The 19616-nt window shown below is 41.2% G+C and overlaps 2 protein-coding genes across 4 annotated transcripts in view; one reads left to right on the forward strand and one right to left on the reverse strand.

The window, feature by feature from the left end:
• Tatdn3 (TatD DNase domain containing 3) overlaps positions 1 to 3964 on the forward strand; it is a 14059-nt gene extending 10095 nt beyond the window's left edge. For 2 of the 3 annotated variants that reach the window (XM_013015048.1, XM_013015047.1), the window contains 2 exons: positions 777 to 857; positions 3196 to 3964. In XM_013015048.1, coding sequence (XP_012870502.1) covers positions 777 to 857; positions 3196 to 3339 — 225 coding nt within the window. In that variant the 3' untranslated portion in view covers positions 3340 to 3964. The remainder of the gene's footprint in view (positions 1 to 776; positions 858 to 3195) is intronic. The other variant, XM_013015049.1, reaches the window with a different exon arrangement.
• Positions 3965 to 8061: 4097 nt separating this feature from the next.
• Positions 8062 to 12986, reverse strand: Spata45 (spermatogenesis associated 45). Its single transcript, XM_013014983.1, has 2 exons — positions 12710 to 12986; positions 8062 to 8108 (listed from the first exon to the last, which is right to left on the reverse strand). Exons 1-2 carry the CDS (start codon positions 12984 to 12986, stop codon positions 8062 to 8064), a joined length of 324 nt encoding a protein of 107 aa, XP_012870437.1.
• Positions 12987 to 19616: the final 6630 nt, after the last annotated feature.

Consider the following 19616-nt stretch of genomic DNA (forward strand, 5'->3'; position numbering starts at 1 on the left):
TCTCCAATCAACCACAGAAAATCAAAAGTAGTGCTGAGGCTCCAATGATAGAGCCTAGGTTATGAGTTTAAACACCATGACTGGAAGAAGAAAAAGAGAGAGGAGAGAAGAGAGAGGGGAGAGAGAGAGAGAGACAGAGAGACAGAGAGAGAGAGAGAGAGAGAAATGATAAGAAAGAAACACCAAAGCTGGGCGCACATGGCTGAGATCTGAGGATCACAGTCTAAGCCAGCCCTCACAAGAAAGTTCATGAGACTCTTATTTCCAATAAACTACTCAGAAAAAGCCAGTAGTAGTGCTATGATTTAAGTGGTAAAGCACTAGCTTTTAGCAAAAGACGTTCAAGGACAGTACCCAGGTTCTGAGTTCAAGGCCCAAGACCCGCAAAAAAAAAAAAAAAAAAAACACTGAAAACAACTAGTCTTGTCCTTGGATCATGCAGTAGGCATATATGATATCAGAAGTTTGAATGTCTTGCCTGGATATGCCTTATTTCTTTATCATATGTTTATTGTCTTTAAGTAGTTGTACAGAGGAGTAACCATTTAACATGATAAATGCCTACTTTTTGTTTTGATTACTACACTTTGGTTCCCTGAGAGCTTTGGGCCATATTTTGCAATGAGTGTTTATATTTTAGCATAACTATTAATAGTGAAATATTGTGATCGTAGTAAGCATGTGGTAGCATTTATCAGTTGAATAATAAAACATGGTTTTTAGATTCTTGCAGAATAAGAGGCATTTCTCATGCTTTAAACTTTATTTTCTCTAAGAAGCAGAAGCTTGTGAAACAGTTGCCTTTAACTTCTATCTGCTTAGAAACAGATTCTCCTGCACTAGGACCAGAAAAACAGGTAAGTGTTTTTCTAATTTCTACATTATTTAGATTGTAGCTTTCATGTGAGCTGTTTTTAGTTTGTATTTTTCATTATATATGAATACAATGGAATCTTACTGCTTGGTTTGAGTTCTTTTCTAAATAATTGTTGCACTCCAGAGAATAGGATTGATAGGAGGCATAGCCTAATTTATATAATAAAAATTGTAAGTGTAGTAAAAACAGTGTCTGAAATCAGAAAGACTTCAGTCCTGTTACCCACCATCTGACTTTATACATATGACTTAATCTCTCTGAAATTTATTCATTTATAAAATAATGTCACACCATAAAGACTATGGTATCACATGAAGTAATCTATGTAAAAGTGTCTAGCAGTAGCTGGTCTATAGTAGGTGATCAATCAGTCTTAATTTTCCTTCTTTCAATTAGCATATTGTCGTGAGGTCGTATTTCTTTCAGTACAAGTATGGTTAAAACATACATTTGTGATCTTTAATGTAGTATAACATTTTGTTATTATAGACCACAAAAAGTCAATTTTTAAGTTTGTTACTTTTTCATATCACTGTCTTAGATTATAATTTTCTAAACTGGAGCCATAGTCTCTGCTTTATTTGCTTTAGATAGTGCCTATTACACTTAATGTGCAATTTAACAAGACCTGGGACTGCCCACCAGATCTTTTCCTCCCTGTCTTCCAGAGAACTGTCACTTGAAATTCAGATTGTTTTTAGAAGCAGTAGAGATTAGATATGATTAGTAATAAATGATAATTATTTGTGATTGAAATGGATATTTGATTAAGTCCAACTAATTACACATTTTATAAGAATGAAAAAGATACATGAATGGGAGCATATATATAATGCCAGTTATTTCTATTTGAGTGTATGACAGGTAGTATAGAATTGCCTTCCTGTTTAATATAAAATGGAAAGAAAAGGACCTAACAATTTTTTTTTTTTTACTAAACAGGAATAATATTTTTACTGTGTGTGAGCCCATCCTGGGGCTTGAACTCAGGGCCTGGGCCTTGTCCCTGAGCTTTTGTGCTCAGGGCAAGGGCTTTACCACTTGAGCCACAGTTCCACTCCCAGCTTTTTGGTAATCAATTGAAGAGTCTCACAGACTTTCCTGCCCAGGCTGGCGTTTCAAACTGCGATCCTCAGATCTCAGTCTCCTGAATAGCTAGGATTACAAGCATGAGTCACCGATGCCCTTCCCAGGAATAAACCTTAAATGCAATTGCAGCTCAGTTTTTTTGGGGTGCCAGTTCTTAGGCTTGAACTCAGGGCCTGGACACTTATCCACAGCTCTACTTCTGGCTTTTTAGTAGCTAATTGGAGAAAGGAGTGTCATGGACTTTCCTGCCTATGCTGGCTTCAAACCATGATCCTAGCTCTCAACTTCCTGAGTAGCTAGGGTTTTAGGCATGACTCCCTGGCACCAGGAACAAGTGAATTTTATGTTTGTATTTAGTCATTTTGATAAAAAAGAAAAGTTTGTAGCAAGGTATTCAGTAAACTTTTATCATGAAACTTGTTCTGAGTGTGATAACTCATGGTTACAATTCCAGCACTTGAGGGCCTTGCTATGCTACATAGCATGAGCCTTTCTCAAAACAAAAGAAAAAGCTACAGATACAAAGTTAGAAATCACAGAATAATCATAAGCATGGATATAAACTGTCACCGAAAGGTTTCCACCATAGTATAGTAGGTAGGAGCATAAACTGAAGTCTGATTGGTTGGGTCTAACTCAGATGGACTGCTTTCTAGCTGATTAGGACTCCTTCTTGCCTGTTAAAAGGAGATATTAATGCTAATGGTACTTATCTTAGAGTTATTTTGAGGATTAAATGAAATATTCCATGAGAAACTTAGAACAAATCTTTATCAACAAAAAAAGCTACTAAATATAAGTCTTAGAATCTATAATCAACATAACAGCCATACTTGTCTCTCTCACTACCTGCCCCAATTTAAAACTTTAATTTTAATTTAATAAATATAAAAAAGTAAAAGCCAGGCACTAGTAGCTCATGTCTTTAATCCTATCACGATTTGAAGTCAGCCTGGGCAGGAAAGTCTGTGAGACTCCAAAGTGCTAGCCTTGAGCAAAAAACAAAACATAAAAAAAACTCAGACATAACTGCCCAGACTCCAACTTCAAGCCCCAGGACCAACACAAAATAAAACAAAATAAAAAATATATGTGTGTGTGTAAAAAAAATAAAAAGGGGTTCATCAGTTGTTCTTATCAACCCATTTTTTTCTGTGTAGCTAGTCTGTAAGGATTTGCTCTCTTGAGTATGGTATTGTGATTGCAGTCTAAACTTTGCTCTGTTTCAGACAAGGAATGAGCCCTCCAACATTTCTGTTTCTGCGGAGTATATTGCCCAAGTGAAAGGGATCTCAGTGGAAGAAGTTATAGAAGTGACAACACAGAATGCATTCAAACTGTTCCCCAAACTTCGACATCTGCTCCAGAAATAGCATCAAAACCACCCATTGCAGGACAGCAATAGGGGGCAGCATTTACAAAAAAACAAACGTAGATTATGAATCTGTACTGAAGAAGCCTAAAGGGATACCAGTTATAGTTTCAGATAAATTATCTTAGAAACAGGACAACTGAAACCTTAGGTTCTGACTCTAACTTCAGCTACTTTTCACTTAGCTAAATCCTGGCAAGAGACTGGAAAAGCATTTCTTGCTTTTTCTTACCCAGCCCACTAAATGGAGCCACTGTGCACTATCTGAATCAGACAGTCAGTTCTGGAATGGGGCTTTGCCAGGTAAAAGTTGGCCCTCCCGTGATAAAGGGGAGCAGGCCACACTCAGATCCTTCACTCTTGCTTGCTTTCATAGGATTTAATCAGTAAAGAAAGTGTCTGTTTCTACCAGAAATCTCTTTCCTGAGTATAAAATTGAGCCTTTAGTACTGACTTACTTCTCTTTAAAAACATTGACCTTAGATTTTTACTCCTGAGGCCAATGTTTTGTACAGTCATTATTAAATAATGAAGCCTAAAATTTGCTTAACAAACTGATTTTATGTTCTAAATTCTGTCAAAAATGTAAAATATAAATGACACTATTAAAAATGAGTGTGACTTTCTTTGTATGTAGCAATATTTTATGTTTTTACATTTAAAACATCTTATGTGAAAATAGAGTTCTACAACTAGGTGCTGGTGGCTCATGCCTTAATCCTAGCTACTGAAGAAGCATAGATTTGAGGATCAAGATAGAAAACTCCATCAGATTTTTATATCTGGTTAACCATCAAAAAGCTAGAAGTGGAGCTGTGTCTCAAGTTGTAAGAACACTAGCTTTGCTTGAAAATGCCAAGCAAGAAAAAGAGGACCTGAGTTCAAGCCCCAGTACTGGGGAAAAAAATCTATCTACAGATAGATGATGATAATGGTTGCCCAACAATGTGAATGTACTTAATGCCATGACTCCATACTATTGACTTTGGGCAGTCTAGAGAGTTTAGCTTGGGAAGGCTACAATGTTGCCTGCATGGTCTAGCCCCAGTGGTTAGGCTGATGGAATTTTCATGGATCTAGTTCAGTGTCAGGAATGTGTATTTTCAACCCTCCTGCAGAGGGTTCCATTTTTCTAAAAATGGAAAGTGAAACTGTCAATCTTATTCCCTAGATTTTCTTATAATGATGACAGATTTTCAGTTAGAAGCCAGAAATGTAAAGAAAACAGCTGGGTTTTGGGCTGGTGTGTGCAGATACAGCAGCCCCCATTTCCCAAGGCAGTGACTCTCAGGGACTAGCGTTGTAGCTGAAATTATTGTTTATTTTTTATTTTTAACATTATTAGTAGTTGTACAAAGAGTTTCCAATTCCATAACTCGGAATTTATTAGTACAATGTATCTTGATCAGTGTCATCCCTTCTAACATTCTCTCTCATTTTCCCTCTCCTTACCCTCGTTACATAGTTCAAATTTAACCATGTCCAAATCTAACACACCCTCTTTCATTCCTGCTTTTCATATTTCTTTTGTGACTTCTTTCCATTTTGTGGATTTTTTGTCACTTAGTTTCTTGATTTTAAATGTCAGGAAGTGGGAGAAGCACATTGAATTTGTATGAATTGCTTAGCTTCAACCCTAGAGATGGTCATCAGCCATTAGCCCTGAGGGTGATGATGTCTTACAATTCATCAGTAGCCACAATTCATTATCTACTTTATAGTCTTTTCATTTAAAAAGGTTTTTTATTGGAGACTCGGGACAAAATATACCCCTTGGAATCAGATAAATGATCAAGTAGCTCCAAAAGTATTACATAAGTCGGGCGCCGGTGGCTCACGCCTGTAATCCTAACTATTCAGGAGGCTGAAAGATTGAGGTTCAAAGCCAGCCCAGGAAGGAAAGTGAGACTCTTATCTACAATTAACCACCAGAAAAATAGAAGTGGTGCTGGGGCTCAAGTGGTAGAGCATTGACCTTGCGCTGAAGAGCTCAGGGAAAGTGCCTGAGCCCAGAGTTCAAGCGCCACAACAAACCAAAACCACCACAACAAAAAGCTATTATATAAAACAAATCTCAGGGCCAGTCATGGTGATGCATACCTATAATCCTGGCTACATAGGAAACAAAGTTATGAGGCACACAGTCTGAGGTTAGTTTTGGCAAAAGCTCTGTAGAGAAGCTTTTAATCAACTCCAGTGCCTAAGGACCCACAGAAATTAATTCAGAATCTCTGCAATCAGGGCATGGAGGGAGATATTTCTAAAAGCTCACCAAGTATTTCTAAGGGGTAGGAAGAGTTGAAAACTATAGAGTAGAAATGTAGGAACTCATTCAGGAAAGGTGTTTCTAAATTGTAGTGCTTTCCAAACCTTAATGTATATAAGGTCACTATGATCTTGTTAAAGACAGATTCTACTCTACTAGGCCTTGGGTGAATTCTGTGCTCTGTGTTTCCAACAACTCCCAGATGCTGCTGATACTGTTGGTCCATGGACCACACTTGGAAGTAACAAGGCAAGAACTGGGGCTTCAATGGGTATGTTTTTTTTTTCATGCTCACTAATAAGTATTTTCATGGCAGAGTTCAATCTGCTTTAGCTGTGGTCAGTGTAGATTCTAAGGAGGTAAATTTTGTAGAGGCTCAGAGGGAGGGAGGAGGTCAGATCTGAGATGAATGGGAAGAAGCCTCCAGGCAGCACAGGACCCTCCTGTCAGGTATCCATCCATCCACCCATCCATCCCACATGCCCAATGCCTTTATAGAACTATTTGTGGTTCTGTGAATTTGCCCTATTCTCTTACCTTTCTTTCATCTAACTTCAACTTATGAAAGATTTCACTTAAATACCACCTCCTGGATTCCTTCCTTTATACTACCATTATTACATATTTCTTCCTTACCTTCCTCTACACCTCTGTATACCCTACAATATCCCTAAAATGAGGATCCTATGGCAGGAAAGACATAATTTTTTTTAGAAACAGCATTTCATGGGGCTGGGAAGGTGGCTCAATGGTAGAGTGCTTGCCTTGCATGCATGAGGCCCTGGGTTCGATTCCTCAGCACCACATAAGCAGAAAAGGCCAGAAGTGGCACTGTGGATCAAGTGATAGAGTGCTAGCCTTGAGCTAGAGCTGAGGGACAGCGTTCAGGCCCAGAGTTCAGGCCCCACGACTGGCAAAAAAAAAAAAGGAAGAAAAAAAAAAGAAACAGCATTTCATTATGTTGTTCCAGACTTGTTTGCTAGAGCACAGGGCAGGCTTGCTTAAGTTCCTGATAATAACCGTCTCCTTTGGGCAAAGGTTGGGTTGCTTATGATTAGGGACCCTCAGTTACAAGGTGTATCCTGTATGTGTGGCTTTACCCCTCAGCTCTGCATGGCCCAAAGGGTCTTGAAGCACTGGGAAAGGTCATAAAAGTCAGTCCAACCATGAGGCTTGTGCTATGGTGTATGGTGCAGTTGTTTGGCTCTCTGTTAGTGCCCATGAAACTATGGCAGGCCAACACTTCATAGTTCCTGAAACTAGATATTTGCCTATTTGCCATTTGGAAAGTGAAAACTTATTTAGGTCTGGGCCGGGTATTTTTTATTTCTCATAGTCTTTTTTTTTAATGCAAGACTCACTATGTAGTTCACACTGGCCTTGATCTGATCTTGGGATCCTGAGTGCTGCTGGGATTTATAGGTGCAGTGTCCATCTTACCCTTGGAGTCTTCTCCACACAGTGCTATCCTAGCTGAGGCAAGGGTGTAAGCCAATTGACTTCTCCTGATCTGTTTCTGAATCAGAATGCTTTGACTTTCTATGCATCTGAGCTTTCTATGGAGACAGAGTAACCATGTAAAAGGTGATTAATCTTTGATTAATGTGAAGACAAATGCCAAGACGCAGCTGGGTTCCAGGCCCAGCAGTGCTCTGCTTGCCATATGGAATAGGCTTATTTATAAAAAGAACACAAGCTGAGTGGAAATTTGAAATGCTGCTCTCCAAGAAGCAATGAGACAAAGCCAAATAGGATGGTTCTAGCAGTGCTCATTTGGGGGATGAGCAATGAAATATAACAAAACCCTTTAGCTATCGGCACCTTATTAAATCTCTCCAAGATGTGCAGTAGTCCTCAAAACAATAGGCCTGACAAAGTAATTTAAGTAATTAAGTGATACTTAATTACAAGCAAGTGTTAACTTTGAGCAAGTAAAAACCTTCTACCTGACCAGTGGGATGGATCAACATACTACTATAATCTATAGAAATAAATATAAACTAATATTTAAATATTTTAGTAAGCAGTACATCACTATACACTTTAAGTTATTTCATCTTTGAAAAGCTCTTTAATAATTCAGATGTTTTGACCAAACATCTAATTCTAAATACTACATTTGTGTGAGTTCATATGTAGTATGCTTTTGTGACTCAAATTTTTGTGGTGATTAGTTAATCATTTTGCTTGTTTTTTTTTCCTGGTCCTGGGGCTTGAACTCAGGGCCTAAGCTTTTTTTACTCAAGGTTAGTGCTCTACCACTTGAGCCACACCTCTACTTCTGGCTTTTTGGTGATTAATAATTGGAGGTAAGAGTCCCACGGACTTTCTTGCCCAGGAAGTTGTGACTTTTCACTTCAAACCACAATCCTCAGTTCTCAGCCTCTTGAGTGCTAGCTTCTTTTATAATTAGTATTTCTAAATAATTCAGACAGACCTTGAAGACCCAAAGGGACTTTATTCATATATCTCTGAAGATGCTCTTTCTCCAAATATGGCATTATCTGAAAAAGAGAAAGTATTTAGATAACATATTTCATAGTTTTCAAAATAACCTGAAGGGCAGAGAGGGTGGATATATTTTTGTTTGTTTCTTTGTTTTATAGTCCTGGGGATCGAACCTGGGTTCTCACAGGTGCTCAGCAAGTACTGTGCCACTGAGTTGTACTGTACCTGCAGTCCCTGAATAGTGGTTTAGAGAGAGAAAAACTAAAGCTTAGAAAAACTAGATGGGCTAGCAATGTGACTTAGTGATAGAGTGCTTGCGATTCCTCAGTGCCACATACAAAAGTGGCACTGTGGCTCAAGTGGTAGCGCATTAACCTTGAGCAAAAGAAGCTCAGGGACAACACCCAGGCCCTGAATTCAAGCCCCAAGGACTGACAAAAAAAATACTAGATGACTACATAAGATAACTTAATGGCAGAGACAGACTTGAACCCGTCTTCTGTTTTTAAGGCTTTACATTTAATCACACTGTTCTCCTTTCGGCCTCTGTATCTTCAAGTAGAAGACTAACAAGAGATCTTCCAGCTCTCTAGCTAAAAAAAATTCCTTCCCTAGTTTTCACGTCATTATTAACAGGAGGAACCTCAGATCCTCAAGTGCTTATAGCAAAATCCTAACTCTCCTCTCCACTCCAAGACTTAATGGAGTGTGTAGCTGGAATGGTTCCATAGGCCGTGCATTAAAGTTTGATCCACATGGTGGCACTACTGGAGGTAGTAGAACCTATAAGAGGTGGAGCTTAGTAGGAGGCCTTTAGGTCAGGGAGGCCTACACTCCAACGGGACTGTGGGGCCCCTGTCCCCTTATCAATGTCTGTTGCTCCTTAGGCATAATTTCAACAGTTTTGCTCTGCCATGCATTCTCCCATTACTGTCATCTTGCAATTGAACTGCCTGATCATGGAATCTGAACCTCTAAAACTGTGAGTCAAGTAAACCTTTTCTCTTTATATACGTTGATTATCTCAGGTGTTCATTATTGTAATGGATGATCTCTATATTGATTATCTCAGGTATTTGTTATAGTAATAGATCATCTAACCCACCGGGTTAGACCATCATAAGGCTAGACCATCAGTACTAATTTCATTCTATGCAAAGCACCCCCCAATAACCCCATTACTTATGTTTCTCCATAACATGTAACGAGTTATCACTATCTGATTTGGGTATCTATTTTTTTCTTTGTTTATCTGGCTCTACCCAATAAAATCTATACATCTTGAGGCAGGAATTTTGTTCATTGTTATACTAAGCATACAGAATAATGCCTGACATAAAGTATGCACTCATAAGTAATGTTGCATTACTGAATAAAGATTTCTGACTTGGATGCTGGTGTCTCACACCTGTAATACTACTCAGGAGGCTGATATCTGATGCTCGTTGTTCAAAGGCAGCCCGGGCAGGAAGGTCTGTAAGATACCTATTTCCAATCAGCCACCAAAAACTGGAAGTGGTGCTGTGGCTCAAAGTGCTAGAGTGCTAGCCTTGAGTGAAAAAGCTTAGGGACAATGCCCAGGTCCTTAGTTCAAACCCTAGTACCAGCACACACACACACACACACACACACACACACACACACACACACACACGAATACTAAAGCTTTCTGTCTCACACCAGTATCCAAAGAAAGAAAAGACTGTGTCTAATTTTTAGTTTATATATTCAGAAAAAAATACCTCTCTACTTCTAAAGATTATTCCATAGCAACTATCTAAGATTGTGGGAAGTTCTAAGTTTGTGAGCCATTGCCCAATGTCATGACTACTCAAAAGAGATCCATCAGTACTTCTATAAAAACTATCCTATGGCCTGATATTTATCCATTCAACCAACATTTTCTGAGTACCTAATGTGCCAGTGCTTTTAGGGTCTGAGGATTAAGCAATCAATACAATCCTTGCTTTCAGGGAACTTAACCTTTGTAAGGGAATGAAAAAAAAAAGTGGAGTAGAGCACAGCATGTTATAATGTGATATGGTTAGGATGGTTTCTGATAAATTGGCTTTGAGCAAAGGTGGGGAGGGGAGAGGCAGAGACAGAGTGGAGACCTAGTGGACAGTGTGTGCCTACTTTTGGATGTGGGAACCAGCTTGGCGTGTTTAGAGGAGGAAGAACGCAAAGCCATAGTGGCTGTCTGGAGTGAGGTCATGGTGAGCAGAGGAGATAAGGGGGTTGTGATACGCTGGGGCTTTATTTGGAAGGCCCTGAAGCACAGTGTGTAGAGTGTGGTTCTGAGTAAGTGCCCTAATGTGCATCTGTTAAAGGACACTTGGGCAGTTGTATGAAGAGGTATACAAGAGAGCCTGCAAGAGTGGAAGCTGGGCAGTCAGGAGGCCCTGCTGACCTTGGGGAGAACCATTATTATGGGCTGGACCAGGGTGGTGGCAGTGACTGTAGACAGGGCTGATGTTGGAGGATAGGTTGATGGGACTTGCCGACAGATTGGATGTGGATGTGAGGGAGGAGGGTCTGAGGGGTCTCCCAGGTCTTTGGCCATTTCTGAGTTGGTGGTAGTGATGGTGGTGGTGGTTTGTGTGTGTGTGTGTGTGTGTGTGTGTGTGTGTGTGTGTGTATGCCAGTGGAGGGGAGGGATTATGTGCTAGCACTGGTGAATTGGAGTAGTCCTCCATGAAAAATAGCAGTCTGGTACATGTAATCTGTTATGCATGGCTGGAAGTCAGAAGAGAGATCAGGGCTAAAATTAGCCATGTGGGTGTCATCAGAACAGAGAAGATATTTTAAGTCCTCCAACAGGTTAAGTCCTGTAAGCTGTCTACATAAGACTCACCTAGAGGAGAGTAAATGTTATTCAATGTTAAAAAAACAAAAGAGGGCCGTCTTCTATAAAGATGACTTTATTTTATAGTGGATGATGTTTATCATATGAAATCATACATATTTGTCAAAGCTTACCAACTAAGTTTATGAAATTTTAAAGGCAATAAACTGTCTTCTTGTTTTACAAATACATAGTATCTCTATAGCTCAGCTGCGATCCTAGAGCGCACACTCATCTATTCTCTCTCAGTCCATAGGAATGGGCTTCAGGTTTGAGTTTGAGATGGGGTAAGTTCTCTTTGTGGGTAAGTTGCCCACTTGACTGCTGTTTAGTAAATTTTTCTAGTACAGATTTTTTAAAACAATTAAGCTAATATTTTTACCTTTATCAATAATCAGATAAGTAACAAAGGTATTATTTTTTGCCTTACCATCTATTCAGAATAAAGTAGGCACTCAACAACAACAACAAAAATCCAGGCACTGATGGCTCAGACTGTAATCCTAGCTACTGAGGAGGCTAAGATCTGAGGCTCCTGGTTCAAAGCCAGTCCAGGCAGGAAAGTCTGTGAGACTCTCTTATCTCCAATAAACCACCAGAAAACTGGAAGTGGCTCTGTGGCTCAAAGTGATAGATGGTTAGGCTTGAGCAAAAGAGTTCAGGGACAGTACCCAGGCCCTGAGGTCAAGCCCCAACCCCCTCCCCCCCACACACAAAAGCTACGTATCTGTGGCTTATGCCTGTAGTCCTAGCTTCTCAGGAGGCTGAGATCTGAGGATCAGGATGTGCAGGAAAGTCTATGAGACTCATCTCTGATTAACCAACACAAAGCTGAAGTAGAAGTTGTGGTTCAGGTAGAACACTAGCGTTGAGCAAAAAAGCTCAAGAACAGTGGCCCTGTGTTGAAGCCCCAATACTGGCACATACTCTCTCTCTCTCCCTCTCCCTCTCCCTCTCTCTCTCTCTCTCTCTCTCTCTCTCTCTCACACACACACACACACACACACACACACACATAAGCTAAGTTGTATTTCTTTTCAAACAACACAAATGTGATTATTACATATTGAACTTAAAATACAATGGAGCATGTTGGTTTTCCATGTCAGACTGTATCACTTCCCTACACCATTTACTAAGGGCACTGGGCAAATGCAAAGTCACACCACAAGAAAGAAGTCAAATCTCCAATGTAGGCTTTTCTTTTGCTTCTAAACTAAATCATGTATTGATTATATTGAATATAATCGCTTGCATTTATTGAATAAATGCAAAAATGTTATCAGTTGTCTGCCCTGGCTAAGAAACAAGTGAAAACTTTCTTAGCCAAGAAACAAGTTTTTATTTGTTTCTTAATATTTAAAATAGCTGGTCTTTATCTGTTCCTCTCCTCATCTTGCAAAATAATATCACCACCCCATATCATTCCCCTCTACCCAAATATATTTTGGCTATTACTTCTTAGGGCATTTTGTGATATAGGTCACTAAAGTTTTGTAATATATGATAATTATGTGTAACAACTTTTCTCAAAGTGTGAAATCACTCTAGTTGGCTGAGAATACAGAAATCCAGCAACCGGTCAGACTCCTGTTGAATGAATCAGCTTGTAGCTGAGGCCTGGGATCCTGTAGGCACAAGAAAAAGAGAATCTGCTCTGTTTCAATAAATATAGGGTATATACTTGACACTTTTTCCTTCAGCCAGATGGCCTTTATCCTGTCCAGTAATCTTCATCTCCAAAAAGTCTCCCCACATTTTCTTGTAATTCTCTCCTACAGATTGGACAGGAATTCACACCTAACATCTTACTTTTTGGTGGAAAGTGCCTTCTCTCCTTGTGAAAAGGTAGCGTCTTGTTGATCCAGGAGCTCCTCCCACTCTCAGGAACGAATTCTTCCTTTTGGGTTTGGGTTTGACACTGGTAGGCATCGCAGAAATGCCTCTTTTGAACGCGCAGCAGGCTGACTTTATTGCTTCTTTCCACCTGACAGTTAGACTCACGCCTTTCATTTAGCTCTTCCAGCAGTTGTTTTCTGCTTATTTTAAGGTTTTTAATCCCCTGGCTGATTTTGTTCTCAGATGCCATTATGCTAACTATGAATGACCAAGTGATTCTTGCTACCTTGAAGAGAAAAAAAATTTAAACTCATATCAGTTGCCTCCTTAAATGCTACTGCACTTACCAGATCTTCTTTCTCTTTCCACAAAGTAAACCTGCGCCACAATTGCCCCATCATCACACTTCACCCAGGTTTTGTTTTGTGTTGTTTTGGTTTTGGTTGTAGGGCTTGAACTCGGGCCTGGGCGCCATCCCTGAGCCTGTTTGTGCTCAAGGCTAGCTCTACCACTTGAGCCACAGTGAAAATCATTAAATTAACTATGATAGGACATAAATCTTAAGTGTGTGTTTTTTAAAACTTAAGAGTCATGTTCTGGTGACTTATGACTGTACTCCTAGCTACTCAAGAGGTTGAGATCCTAGGATCGTGTTTAAAAGCCAGCGAGGAAGAAAAGTTGGTGAGACTCTTATAAGCAATTAACCAGCAAAAACTCAGGTGTGGAACACTTAGCCTTGAGTACAAAAGCTAAGAGACAGTGCATAGACCCTGAGCTCAAGCCTCAATACCAGCAAAAAACAAAAACTAGAGCAAAAAGAACTGGGGTATGACCAAGTGGTAGAGTACTTGCCTGGCTAATATAGAGCCTCAAGTTCAAAATCATCACCATCATCCAGATGGGCTCACTCCTATAATCCTAACTACTCAGGAGGCTGAGATCTGAGGATCACAGGTTGTAGCCAGCCCAGGCAGGAAAGTTTGTGAGACACTTATCTGCAATAAATTACTCAGAAAAAGTGGGATGTGGTGCTGTGGCTCAACTGGTAGAATGCCAGCCTTGAGCAGAAAGAGGCTTGAGTACAGTGCTCAAGCCCCAAGTTCAAGCCCCAGGACTAGGGAAAAGAAGTTCACTGAGGCTCCTGTTATTTTAGCACTTAGAAGGCAGAGGCAGGAGAACTGTGAGGCTAGCCTGCTCTCCATAGGGTCTCACTGGCTAGCCTAGAACTCCTTTTGGAACCTGGTAAAGGGATTGTGGGTTTGAGGCAAGCCTGAGCCACATAGCAAGTTCCAGCCCATCCTAGGCTACATACATAGCCAGTTTCATCCAGTCTAAGCTCAAGAAACTAAAACCAAAGTGAAGCAAAACAAAACACAGTTGGGACTTTCAAAAGGGTGACAACAGAGCACTAAGCCAAGTGAGGCCCTTCTGAGCATGGAGCCCCGGTGTGGCTGCACAGGTTGCCAGCCTGTTCAGCTGGCCCTCTGTATGACTGCTATGGGAAGGGTCAATCTCCAGAGCTAATTCTGCTAGTTTTACAGTCTCTTAGATGGAGAGAAGTTAGCTGCCTACCTCAAGTTTTTGAAGAGTGATCTGAAAGACTAGGCCATAGTTCAATTGATAGAGGATCTGCATAGCAAGTATGGGGAAAGAAAAGAAAGGGAGGAAGGAAAAAAGGACAGAGGGAGGGAGAAGAGAGGAGGAAGGAAGGAAGGAAGAAAGGAAGGAAGGAAGGAAGGAAAGGAGGAAGGAGGGAAGGAAGGAAGGAAGGAAGGAAGGATGTGAAGGAAGAGAAAAGGAAAAAGGAGGAAGGAAGGGATTGAGACAGAGAAAGGAGGGAGGGAGGGAAGAAGAAGAAAAAAGAAGAAGAAAAATAATTTGAAAATATTAAGCATGTACACCTTAATTATTAGTGGTTATCATGTTAGCAAGTTTGCCTATTCACTGAAATTATTTGCTACCTATAGCTCACATTCATGACACTTTCATAAGCATTAGAAGAAATGTATAAAGCACCAAAAACCTGGAGCCTCAAGATACCCACATTCGCAGCTGAAGCCTACTCTGTTTTGTTTCAGCTCTCATACTTAAAACCAGCATCTCCTTGTGGTTCAGTCTATTTAGTATCCTATTACCCACATTTTTGTGTCTTTGTTACTTCTATTCTTTAAGATGGCCCGAGTATACAACTGGAATGCTATCAAGTGTTCCTAAGTACTCCTGGGCCCTGTGTAGGCGTGTTACAGAATAGTTGGCCATGTGTTTAATTACTCAATTGCCAATGAACCATATATGTGTGTGTGTGTGTGTATATGACATATATATATGTGTGTATTTATATATATGTGTGTGTATATATATATATGTGTGTGTGTGTGTGTGTGTGTGTGTGTGTGTGTGTGTGTGTGTGAAAGAGAGAGAGACAGAGACAGAGAGAGAGTCTTTAAACATAAGCTGGTCACAGTGGTGTGCACCTCCAGTCCCAGTCCCAGCTACCCAAGAGGCTGGGACAGGAGGATTGCTTGAGTTCAGGAGGAATTGGAGATCAACCTGGGCAACACAGCTAGATCTCATTTAACAAAAAAAAGAGGGGCTGGGAAGGTGGCTCAGTGGTAGAGCACTTGCCTTGCATGCTCGAGGCCCTGGGTTCGATTCCTCAGCACCACATAAGAAAAAAGCTGGAAGTGGCGCTGTGTCTCAAGTGGTAGAGTGCTAGCCTTGAGCTGAAGAGCTGAGGGACAGCGCCCAGGCCCAGAGTTCAGGCCCCACGACTGGACCCCCACCCCCCCAAAAAAAGAACAGCCACTGGGTGCTGGTGGATCATGCCTATAATCCTTGCTACTCAGGAGGCTGAGATCTGAGGATCACGGTTCAAAGCCAGCCTAGGCAGGAAAGACTGTGAAATTCTTATCTCCAATAAACTACCAGAAAACCTGAAGTGGCACTGTGGCTCAAGTGATAGAACACTTGCCTTGAGCTGAAGCCCCATGACCGCCAAAAAAAAAAAAAAAAGAACACCCAAGTACTGGTGGCTCGCACCTGTAATTCTAGCTACTCAGGAGGCTGAGATCTAAGGATCTTGGTTCAAAACCAACCGAGGCAGGAAGGTCTGTGAAACTCTTTTTTTTTTTATTTTTTTTTGGGTCCGGTCGTGGGACCTGAACTCTGGGCCTGGGCGCTGACCCTCAGCTCTTCAGCTCAAGGCTAGCACTCTACCACTTGAGCCACAGTGCCACTTCCGGCTTTTTTCTTTTTGCTTATGTGGTGCTGAGGAATCGAACCCAGGGCTTTGAGCATGCAAGGCAAGCGCTCTACCACTGAGCCACTTTCCCAGCCCCTGTGAAACTCTTATCTGCAATGAACCACCAGAAAACTAGGAGTGAAGCCATAGCTCAAAATGGTAGAGCTCTGGCCTTGAGCAAAAGAAGCTCAGAGACAGCACCTTTGCCCTAAGTTCAAGCCCCATGATGGACAACAACAACAAAAACCCAAAGAACAAACACATCTCCTTCCATCACACACACACACACACACACACACACACACACACACACCATGAAAACAACAAAAATGAACATTGGAATTACACATAAAATAAGGTTGTATAGGGCTGGGTAGATGGCTCAGTGGTAGAGTGCTTGCCTTGCATGCCTGAGGCCCTGGGTTCGATTCGTCAGCACCACATAAGCAAAAAGCCGGAAGTGGCACTATGGCTCAAGTGGTAGAGTGCTAGCCTTGAACTGAAGAACTGAGGGACAGCGCCCAGGCCCAGCGTTCAGGCCCCACGACCGGACCAAAAATAATAATAATAAGGTTGTATATTGATAGATTGAGAAAAATTTTTGTGGTCAGAGACAGGAGCTTCATCTCCCTAGATTAGCATTTGCCAATTCAATAATGAGAATTGACTAGAGAGAGAGAAAATGTACTATTTCTACCTACCGGCACATTATTATAAATTACCTCCAATGTACAGTCCTTCAAATCCACAGGTGTGAATAGCCCTCTGAAAGGTTACCCTAGAGATGGAATGTTCTGTTTGGGGCCATCCCAGCTCTGTTCTACCTATAGAATCCTGAGTAAGAGAAGACTATTATTTACCAATCATGTGTTCTTGGAGTCAATCCTCCAGTATCAGCTTTTAAGTATACAATGGAAATATCGGTCCTTACCTCACTGAGTGGTATGTTTGTTGTGGAGGAGATAAAGGGGAAAGAGTTGGGTTAAAATGAAGTGGACATCATGCCTGTGCATCTGTGCATCATGCCACCATCAATTTCTCTCATATATTCACATTTCTTGAGCACCTCGAGGGTCACAGGGAACAAACTTGCCCTCATGGAATGAAATCCTAATCTAAGAGTTTGCGTCAAGTTCTCAGTAAGTTGTAGCTTTTTTTGGCCAGTCCTGGGGCTTGAACTCAGGGCATGGGCGCTGTCCCTGAGCCTCTTTTGCTCAAGGCTAGTGCTCTACCACTTGAGCCACAGCGCCACTTTCACTTTTTTTTCAGAGCAGTGTTCTGGAGAGCACAGTTACAATGCCAGGAGTGGTCTTGAGAGAGCCAGAGGTCTCTTGGGCTCCAGTCATGGAGAAAGACCAGAGAGGTAGGAACTGAGTTGGCTTGGACCATAAAGAAAAGGATTAGGTTAAGTTGAGAGAAGACAGGGGAGCATTTCCTCCCAGAGCATTCAAGGAAGATTACATGATAAGCATTGGCCTGGAGGAGTAAAGTGGGCCAAAGTAGGATAATTTCATCCCCACTCTTCCTCTTCAGCAGTGGTGCTATTATGTCTAGAGTATACTCTGGGACACATCTAGCTCTTCACTCATCTCACCAAGGGATCAGGTGTATAGGCAACCTCATTCAACAGGTTGGGAGATCAAGCTAGCTAATAAATACTTGTTACTATACCAGTGATAGTCATTCATGCACTGAAAAGTTTGACTTGGTTTCAGAGACTGTAGTCCATGATCACATGTCCCTGTGTTTGGAATTTGTGGTGAGGCAGAACCTTGTGGAGAGCACAAGGTAGAACAAAACTCACCTCATAGCAGCTGGGAAGCAAAGAAACAGAGGAAAGGGCTGGGGGTCCCCAATATCCCCTTCAAGTATGTACCAATGGCGTAACTTCCTTCCCCTAAGCCCCACCTCTTACAGGTTTCACCACCTGCTAACACCACCATCAACTGGGGACCAGCTTTTAACACATGAACCTTTGGAGGACATTTAAGATCCAAACCAGAGTCACACACTGGTGGTTCATGTCTATAATCTTAGCTATTCAGGAAGTTGAGATCTAAGGATCATGGTTTGAAGCCAACCTGGGCAGTAATGTGAGACTTATCTCCAATTAACCACCAAAAGGTCAGAGATAGAGGTGTGCCTCTTGAGCACAAAAAGCCCAGGGAGACTGGGAAGCCCTGGTTCAAGTCCCAGTGACTGACTGAATCTCTGTCTTTCTGTCTCTCTCTCTCTCTATCTCTCACACACACACAAATGGGGAAAGATGAGCTCTAGATTTAACATGAAACTCAATGCTCTAAAAACTAGTAGAATATTTACTCTCACCCATCCATTTATTTTCATTGTGCTGATGATCTCAATATCATGGACTGAGAGGAAGAAAAAAAAACATGCAAAAGGGAAAATTCTGGGACTTTGTTTTTCTAAGAATGCAATACAGCATGTAAATAAAATGTGTCAATGATGGAAAAGATAGAAAAATGAGGATTCTGATATCCAGATTTTTCCCCCACTCCTCCATTTTCAACTTGTTCTATCTGCAAGGCATCTGCTGCTGCTCAGGAAGACAGGCATGGTGATATCAGTGCGGAGGGAAGGCAAGCTGCCCAAATCCACCTACTTCCCTACAAAGCAGGGTGGACCGGATGTGCGGGAACACTTTTCTAGTTTACACCTTTCTCTCTGAAGCCCTTGGACTTGGACTTGAGGAGACCTTTGCTCAGGAGCTGCCACATCACTCCAAATGGTATCTTGAACCTTGGCTCCTTGATGCTGTTCAGATCTCCTATCATTGATCTGGTTGTGGAGGTGTAAGTCTATAATCCCAGCTACATAGGAGTGCAGAAGCAGGAGGATCAAGGGCAAAGTTAGGAGACCCTATATCAAAAAATACCATATCAATAAAAGGGATATGGGTGTGGCTCAAGTGGCAGAGTGCTTGCCTAGCTTGTGCAAGGCCTTGGGTGCAATCTCCCATACCACAACGTGATTTTTTAAAAATCTCATTTCAAGCTGGGTACTGGTGGCTTCATGCCTACAATCCTAGCTACTCAGGAGGTTGAGATCTGAGGATCGTGGTTCCAAGACAGCTGGGCAGGAAAATCTGTGAAACTCTTATCTCAAGTAACTACCAAAAAGCTAGAAATAGTGCTGTGGCTTGAAGTGGTAGAGCGTAGCCTTGAGCACAAAAATTCAGGAACAGTACCCAGGCTCTGAGTTCAAGCCCCAGAATTCACTTACACACACACACACACACACACTCACACACACACACACACATCTTATTTCATGAATTGTTACTATTCAAATCTCTCAAACTTGGCCTTCCACACTCATAATGTAACTCTGTGTCATCTTGAATCCTAGGCAAGTGATGCTTCCGGCAGTGTCCTTTCAGAGGGAGTAGAGTTCATGTTATACATCCCAACATATAAAGTATGACTCAGACCTACACTGGTTAACTATCACTAAAGTCTTGAGAGAGAGGATTCAAGGTTAAGGAACTAGAATGACACTCTGAGTTTACTCTCAGAATGTACTCTGTTCTTTGCTTTATGGTACTTTATGGTACTTTGTCTAATTCTGTTTGGGTTTTAAATTACATTTGTATTATCTTTAAATGGTTGTGCAAAGGAG

The sequence above is a fragment of the Dipodomys ordii genome, unplaced genomic scaffold (genome assembly GCF_000151885.1).
Source record: "Dipodomys ordii isolate 6190 unplaced genomic scaffold, Dord_2.0 Scaffold26, whole genome shotgun sequence".
Lineage (NCBI taxonomy): Eukaryota > Metazoa > Chordata > Mammalia > Rodentia > Heteromyidae > Dipodomys > Dipodomys ordii.

Excerpts from the sequence above, each read along its gene's own strand:
- Spata45 (XM_013014983.1), bottom strand. The coding sequence starts at position 12,986 with ATGGCATCTGAGAACAAAATCAGCCAGGGGATTAAAAACCTTAAAATA. Across the intron at positions 8,109-12,709 it reads AAGGCACTTTCCACCAAAAA|ATAATGCCATATTTGGAGAA; the intron begins GTAAGATGTTAG and ends TCTCTTTTTCAG.